Source organism: Scomber scombrus, chromosome 10, assembly GCF_963691925.1.
Source record: "Scomber scombrus chromosome 10, fScoSco1.1, whole genome shotgun sequence".
In the NCBI taxonomy this organism is placed as follows: Eukaryota; Metazoa; Chordata; class Actinopteri; order Scombriformes; family Scombridae; genus Scomber; species Scomber scombrus.
The window spans coordinates 10,456,267-10,465,192 of NC_084979.1; the positions used below are offsets into that span (position 1 = coordinate 10,456,267).

Here is an 8,926-nt window from a genome sequence, read left to right on the forward strand (position 1 = left end):
GTGCAAGTTCTTGTTTGTGTGTTTGGAAAGTGAGATTTTCTTGTGGGAAATGTTTTGTCTTTCTCTACTTAGTGCCTCTTTTCATGAAGTGAGCCTGTCATTGGCCGCAGCCTGATGAATATTCACACAAGTAACAAAGAGCACTCACACAAACAAAGTTGAAGCCAATTAGTCTCCAGAAAGAGAGAAAGGGACAGATTCACCCATGCAGAATCACTATGCTGCTGTGTGTGTGTGTGTGTGTGTGTGTTCGTGTGTGTGTGCACCTGCAAAGACACTTGCACTTGTTGCATACGAGCAGAAAAACCACACCGAAGTCGACCATGACGAATTGATTCGAGCCTTGGCCGTCACACAGCTTTTAATGATCATGGCCCTACATCAGGGAATTTAAATCACAATCCCAAAATGTCAGCATGGGTGTGAAGGTGTGGCTTTGCGCTGCTGTTCGCTGTAGCTACAAAGTGCACATTGTGCCCTGAGGGCCGAGGGTTCACGTTCACATTTCTCTCCCATTCCTTGCAGGGCAGCAGCAACAAAGGAGCAGGGTGGAAACTCAAGCCCGTCTAAACAAAAGATGGATTGTTTTATGTTCATCTTGACCTCTGAGTAGTTTTCCCACTCCTTGCATCAGGACCTCTCACCTACTTTGCTGAGACACTCCCCGTCTTCTGTTATAGGCTGAAGAAGTAGCTCATATCATCTTTCTCTAATTCAATCAGGTCCTTTCTTCAATTTTTTACTATTCAAGTGTCTTAAATCTGCTTTGTTTTTGTTTTATTGTTTTTAATTTCTTTTTTTGGCACTTCTCCATGATCATTCTGGGTCACTGGAAAATAGTATTTCTTACCACTGGCTGCTCTTACCTTTGAAGACCTAGGAAGTGTAATAATGTAATAATGTAAGACTAAGAAACAATAATATAACTTTGTTGTATGAGCTGGTTAACTGAGAAGTCGCCTGCAGTTTAGTTGCAATAACACCAAACTTAACTATTTACAACACTGTCACATGACAGTGACCTGACCTGTCCTGTGATCTGACATCAGGTCACATGACAGTTGGTACCACCAGGACCAGCTGATACTTACTATGGCCAGGTGACAGCATTGAGAACAATAGACATGGACTATGTGGATTAACACTACACATACATCTTGGGTTTTGTATATATTAAATGAGTTAAATGCCATTAAACAGGAAGTACTGTTTTCTTTAGCCTGCTGTGGAAAGTTTATATGAAATGTTTGCACGAACATTATGCAAATGACATAAAGAGTTGTATAATGTCAGCCTTGAGTTCTTCACACTGCACCATGCTGTGTGTTCAATAGCTTTAAACCTAGAAGCATGCACCATTTATTCCAGCTCATTCACAAAATACATTTCCTGTGTGTGCTTTTTCCCACTCAGGGCGGTGCTATCTCCATCCTGACGGCCTGTGAGAGACCCAGTGATTTTGCTGGAGTGGTGCTGATAGCACCAATGGTCCAGATGAACCCAGACTCTGCCACACCATTTAAGGTACAAAATAATTTATAGACTCACTCTCTACACTGTTCTCGACTTTTGTACTCTCCTCTCTTTTCTTTCTCTCTCCTCCTTAAATACCACTTTTCAGTGAAGTACTTGGTTAACCCAGGAGTCAGTCATCTTACTCCATTCATGTCTGGTATGGATGATGAACATAATACTGGCACATTTTATTTTGGGCCTTCAAGGACAAAACTCAGTGTAAGTACCACTTGAGGAGCATTAGCTGTCACTTACTGAATCACCTGTACAAATGTGTCCACTGGTAAAAGTTGTGTCATCATAACCTACATGAGAAGAGACTTTTTTCACTTTTCAATTTTCTAATCCTGCACAGACACTTACATACAGTAAAAGCACACTGCATGCAATAAGTGAATTCACATTCAAATATACACATCTCCTGTTGGTATTAATAGATGCTACATGGCTGCTAGATGAGAGAAAAACATGGAGAGAGACAGAAACAGGGCACATCAGGTCACTGAACATGCCCCTGCAGTCTGTCCACTCTCCACATTCTTCAGGGAGGTGTTGATGTGTTAAAATACAATGAAACGTACATAGATAGCCCTCAAACAGGCCTTGTTTGGCCTCCTACAGAGAAAGTGTCTTTTTCTGGGGTATTTTTTAAATAAATGAATAAATTCCTGTTATTACTGCAACATCCAGCATGACACAACAATATACCCAATACTTCATCTTGTTGAGTGTAGCTGTAGCTAACAGAGAATCTATTTTAGTATATGTTAGTATTAATACTGCAAGTGAGGATGTCATTTATATGAGGAAGGTAGGTAACAGATGGACTGGTTAATTGTGAGGAGAATTTACTGAAATACACTTCATTACTTTGCATGTATCATTAATTATCTGTCGTGTAGCAATGTTTGAACTTACCTCAGTTATGGGTTTGTTTTAAATACAAGCTTTTTATTATCACCTGAACAGTGTCACAAAAGTAGTCAGTCCAGATTATTTGCAAAAACTGCCTTTTAATGAATTTTGGCCCCTGCCCCGCTAACATCTGCTGCACATTTCTGCTAAAATGATCTGTGTGTTTTGTTTTTTCTGCAGGTTTTTCTGGCAAAGGTTCTCAACCACATGCTGCCCAGCCTCAGTCTGGGCTCCATCGAGTCCAAATGGGTCTCACGGGACAAGACACAGGTGAGAGACAAATGTTGACGGGTGTGTGTTTAGGTGGGGGATCTGTATTGTTGTCTGTGATTGAAATATCAGGTACGGGCGTCGCAGAAAATACAAGGTCTCAAAGGGAACATCTGTTTTTATATTTTATGTGTACGTACAAGAATTTTATCTTATCTGACCAAGTTTGTCTGGTATGTGTGTGTGTGTGTGTGTGTGTGTGTGTGTGTGTGTGTGTGTGTGTGTGTGTGTGTGTGTGTGTGTGTGTGTGTGTGTGTGTGTGTGTGTGTGTGTGTGTATGTGTGTGAAGCATATTGTATTGTGTTATTTGTAATTATAAAACCAGGCACATGTAGTGTTTCCCCTACCGTACTGAACATAAGGATCAAAAGGTCTCAATAGACAAAATAGTATAGTATGTATTTGGTTGCATGCAACCACATCTTCAGCAACACCGAGATAAACAAAAAAAACAAATGGCGGCACGTCTGCACACTTCTAATTGCACGTAGATGCCTTTGTGGACGTGTTCTGCAGTTTTTTGAACACACTGTTGTGGTTGCGTGTGTGCATATCTCATCTGTATTGACGCACCAAAACTGGCCTTTCAGAAACCGTTTGAAATAATAGCATCCCACATCCAGGAAGGAGGAAGTTGTGTCACCTCACAGATAGATAGACACAATAGATTCAACAGATTGTGAATTTCATTTGCTGTGAGAGCAGAGGTTGTGGTGAGCAGGGGGTTTGCATTGGAAGTGGCTTTGCTAGTTGTTGGTTGAAAAACGAGAAGATATCTGAGCCTTTTTTCAACTGTCAACTGTCTTCACCGTCATCAGAGAGTTGTAGGAGAGAAAACACAAGCTGATCAGCACAGCAAAACACTGAGAAAGAGGAATTGGAGACAGTAAAAATGCCTTTTGAAGGTCTTAATAAATAAGTTATGTATATGTAATCCTTTTGGATGTAATTTATTCAAAAGGCCTTTTTTTTATAATATGTTATCTCCATTTGGAAGGAAATCCTTCACCTTTGGGTGTAACAGGACTCCTGTGTGCTGCTGAACAGGTCGTGTTGCCTCAGAGCTCAGTTTACAGTCATTCATTATTCAAAGCAGCGATGCCTGTGGCCTGAGAGTAGCTGCTTTTGTTGGAGTGGGCCATCGGCTACGTTTACATACAAGCTGAGCAGATCTGGGTGGGTGTATGACTTATGTGAAAGCATGTATGTATGGAAGCATGTATGTAAGTAGTCATGTTTAATGTCACGGAAACAGGGTGTGTCTTCTGCTATACTGCTCTGATTTAAACTAATGTAAACTCTCTTCTTCCTTTCATCTGGTCTTCCTGCCCTCTTCAATGTCACCTCTCCTCTGTCTTTCTATTTCTCTCCCTCCCTCTTACACTTTCTTACAATATTTCTCCTTCCATAAAGGCCCCATAACCATTTATTAATCATCCTTACTCCCACTTTTACAGCTTTATGGTTTTCCCTGGAGACTTCTCATGTCCGCGGCCTTCTTTTCTCCCCTTGGAACCAGTTAACACAAAAATTAACTTTACATTACCACTTTCTCAATGGTCACCAAAATATGCCAAAATGTAGTTGCTTTGGTTACATTAGGGGAGAAATGAGAAAAAAGGCAAAGTTAAAATGAGTATGTTTGCAAGTTGCCTTATGTAATGCAAAATAGTGAAAATGAAACAGAAATTGTGAAGCATCAAGAAAAAGCATACACACTTACACCAGAATTAGTCCAGCATCAAAATGTGATGATTCTTTGGTCTCTTTGTCTCCTGCCAGGTAGAGGCATATGATGCTGATGAGCTGAACTTCCATGGCGGGATGCGGGTGTCGTTCGGCATGCAGCTGATGGGGGCGGCAGCTCGCATTGAGAGGGAGATCCCATCCATCAGCTGGCCCTTCCTGCTCCTGCATGGCGACACTGACAAGCTGTGCGATATCAGAGGCTCCAAGTTGATGTACGAGAAAGCTCAGAGCTCAGACAAGAAACTCAAGGTAGGAATGGTTTGTTCACTATAAATTTTCTGCGATTGATTATATGTAACTGAAATCAAATTCCTCCATATTTTTTATTCCAATCTGATTAAAATGACTGTAAACTTTGTTTATACTGCTCCTTTTACGTACTTACTTTTGTCACAGACGAGAACAGAAACTGCAACTTTAATAAAATGTTAGTTGCCACAAGCAGACTTTATTGTAGCCTGATGCATTCATAGACAGTATGACCTCTATGAATCCTTCCTCATCTGTAGAAGGATGTCTGTAAAGAAGGAAGTACTCACGCTGTTGTCACATGGTTTATCATATGAGGTGGAAAAAAGGACAAACAAGTAGTTAGACAGTTCAATAGAGTTCCTGCTTCTTATCAGACATGTGAGATGGATTCGCTTTTTCTTTTCTTTTGTACCATCATGAGACACTTGTATAGAATCGAGTATTGTTCATGAGGTTCAGGCACTGCTTTATCACATCTTATCGGATTGTAAATAGAGGCAAACAGTATCAGGAAATCTGTTCTCAGTAAAGTGTTTTATTTCAGATGACTGATATTGATCAACCCTCTTCTTACCCAATTCTCTGAAGCCACTCCAGATGTGAAAACTTCCTCATTCACTATATCAGGCTATAATTCTCCTCCTCATCATGTGAAATGCATCTTTTTTGCATTCCTTTGATCACTCATTGGGAAGCAATCAATCTTTCAACCCAAAAGAAATCATAAACTCCATGAAATCCAACTAACCAGTCTGGCTTTCTTTTCTCTCTTTGCATTGAAACTGCACTAATTAAAGTTAGCTATGATTTGCAAATAAATGAAAGCACTTTGGCAAACATTATATTTGGTTTCATGCAGATTGCAACTAACATTTTTAGATTTCAGATACTCCTGTTATAACAGCCTCCCCGTTGTGTGCATCCCACCTCTCATGGCTCTTAAATTTCTGTCTAGATCTATGAGGGAGGCTACCATGCCCTTCACCACGACCTCCCAGAGGTGGCTGAATCTGTGCTAAAGGAAGCGACCAGCTGGATTACAGAGCGACTCCCTGCCACAAAATCACCTCAACCACAAGGCTCCTAGACTCACAACTCCAGCAACACATTCAGCGCTCCAAGGCAACTGCCAACCTCCTCCCAAGGGGCCTGCTCACTTTCCAGTAGTCTTTCAGACATAACTACATCACACTCTGGTCTGGGAAATACATTTGGGCAGATAAACTGACGTTTTTCTCAGTATAAAAAGTGACTTCGTCCTCTGGACATATATTGTACAAAAAACACCACTCTCTGCATATTGAGTATTCTTAACTATTCCACTTGGTAGCTAAAATACTCAGATTTTTTCCATAGAATATACCCACCCCCACTGTGCAAACTGTGGTTGAAAATGGATGATGGGGTCAGAAACCACTACTTACTATGGGTCAGTTTCTCTGCAAGATTTATGAGCAGGGGTGTGACTCATTTATTTTGGCCAGTGAGCTTATTTGGCTACCATTTCATTCTCTCCATTAGACCTCACTAAAAATTCAGTTCAAGGAAAGTAAAGCTACAGTATGCTGGGGTGCAAAGTGCAATAATGAAGTCTCCATCTCCTCGCTTATACACACAGGCCAGAGCTTTTAAGTAGTAATGACTGAAATAACGTAAGACATTATTGATCTGTGCAGGGACCTTTTTGTCATACACCTTTCACAGACTGGTCAGAGGTCAGGTTCAAAGGGTTCTCAGGCACCATGCCTGATGTCAACGATAAAGCAGTTAATTCATATAATGCTTAATCCAATACATTGTATACATTTCACCCTGAACAACTTTTCAGGCTCAAAAATCTTTTCTTGCTCTAATCCCAGGGATCAGCTAGAGTTGCTGTTGGTGAATACTAGATAGCTAGCTGCTCAGTGTCAGTGGATGTGTAATAGACAATATTAGATTTGGGAGCTTAAGAGAAGCTGTCATCACCCCAGAAAGTAGCAGCAAACTCTTCATAGTTTTCTCCTCTGTATGATCTAAACTAATCTCCCATCTCCTCTGCCTCCTGCTCATTGATTGCACTGTTTTATAAACCTGGAATACTCCCCTTTTGACACAGGCAGCTCTCATAGAGTCACCCACACTTATACTGTAAGCACATGTGACTTTTTATATATAGCAGATCCTCTTCTCCTGACAGTCTCCATACAGTATGTCTTTTTTCTGTGGCCTGAAGACAGATGCCTTGCAGTGACACATTACAAAGTCTGGTCTAATCTATTTACATCCAGCCTGAGGACTAGTTTCAAATCTTTTTCCCACCCACTGAGTGATTTTCTTTTTATAATCAAAGAGGGCCTCTGTACCCTACATTCCATATAGGTCCAATACTCTTTTGGCAAGCGTAGTTAAGAGTTTAGGTTAATGAAGAGCAGGAAAATTAACCAAGTAAAGCTGTTCTGTCTGTCTCTGCAGGTGGGGATTAGATGGAGAGGACACAGGTCAAGAGGTCAAAAGGTCTTTACTTCTGTATAGCATTTGACCTTTAAAGTCACAGTTGAATTCACTGTTAGGGTCATTCTCATTCATTCAGTCATTCTCTGGGGCCATATTTTCTTCGTTAAGTTCAGACTCCAGGTTAGTGCCCAGCTGGAAAACGAGGGAGACATAGCTCTGTTACTGTGGACAAAAGAGTAAATATGCCATTCGGTAGACACTTTCATTTTTCATTCAAAGCATTTTAACATAATATGGCTGCATATATTTCTAGCATGAGTGGCCACAGCGGGAATCCAACCCCTGTCTCAGAACAATGCTATAATTTTGGGGGGAAAACAGGATGTCCTGTAGAATAGATTCCAGACATGCAGGGTTGGAGCTACAGAAAAAGGTATTACTGAGAATTCAGCGTAAGTTCATACATGCATGCTTTCAAATTCAATTTCATGCAATATAAACTGAAATGAATGTATAGCCATATCTAACTTTCAGGACATTGAGGTGAGTTTACCTGTATCTTTTAGCAGTCTTGGGAGAGTTCTACAGTTAGACCAACAGAACATATACCATATAAATAAACTAATGTTGAAAATTTTTTAGAAATCTATTGAAAATATAACAGTTAATTAAATAATCTCACATTGCATTTTTTAAGCCTCTAAATGAAACCCTACATTAAGTGTTGCCGGTTAGACTCACAGTTCATCTTTTCTATGTTAGTATAAATCTGTCCATTCTGCAGCAGTGCACAGTGCTTGAGCTTGAGTCTTGCTTCAAAGGGGTTTTCAATGAAACTATAACAATAATCTTGTGATAGCCTATATTTTTGGTAGTCGTTAATTATAAGGTAGACAGACGAACACTGAGTTTACCATTTTATAGTGTCATGTATACTGTAATGAGCAGGTATTCGTACATGCGCTAAGCAAAGGTGTGACAAAGTACAGGTTCACCAGCATGACTCAAGCATTTTAAAGTTATATGTCCACCTCTAACATCAAACATGGAAAGGGACCAAGCATTTTGATGTTTGTGGCAATTCATCCACAACATCAAAAATACAAACCGGCTCTTTGGTGTTTGTCTTTACCACCCAGAGTTCAAAAAGACTCACGCAGAGAATGTAGGGGAGGCACAGTGCGGTATCCACGGTGACCATTACTCACGTGTAACCACAGCAGCAGGCCAGCGGCGAGGTAGATTTTTTTTTTCTTTTTCTTTTCTTTTTACTCCATCTTACATGTGTAGTAACCAGGGTGATCACTACAAGGCTGATAGAATATGTCTGGCGGCACGTCTACTCTTTCTTTCTGACTTTCTTGCTCTTCACTCTTCCTCTCTCTCACCCTGTCTCTCCCTGTCTCACCCCGTGTCACCCTGTTTCACCCCCTCTGGACTTTAAAAAAAAAGATTTTTAATGTTGCTGTGGTGACCAGTGCTCTTTGTTCTGTCCATCATAGAGCCCCTTGTTCTACTACAGACTCAAACATCATGTACTGTCTACCACCCACACTGTCTCTAGTGGCAAGTTATCAGAACAGCATCAGGTTATTTTATATGAGATTAAGAGATTAGGGATGTTACTTTACAGCTGGCTATTTTCACTTTCAGCTCCCACTCTTTTAACAGGAGACACATCACTTAACCTGTCATTAATTCTGCTCAATTTAAAGCTGGATCTTACCACATTAAGTGGCTTCAGGGCAAGCCCTAGAATACTCCACCTGCTTTCATGAATGGGAATCAA

At 40.5% G+C, this 8,926-nt stretch overlaps 1 protein-coding gene across 1 annotated transcript in view; it reads left to right on the top strand.

The window, feature by feature from the left end:
* Positions 1-6,697, top strand: part of mgll (monoglyceride lipase) — a 31,017-nt gene extending 24,320 nt beyond the window's left edge. Inside the window, exons 5-8 of the mRNA XM_062427628.1 lie at positions 1,414-1,524; positions 2,611-2,700; positions 4,483-4,698; positions 5,657-6,697. Of these exons, the coding sequence (XP_062283612.1) occupies positions 1,414-1,524; positions 2,611-2,700; positions 4,483-4,698; positions 5,657-5,788 (549 nt within the window). The 3' untranslated portion in view covers positions 5,789-6,697. The remainder of the gene's footprint in view (positions 1-1,413; positions 1,525-2,610; positions 2,701-4,482; positions 4,699-5,656) is intronic.
* The last annotated feature ends 2,229 nt before the right edge of the window (positions 6,698-8,926 follow it).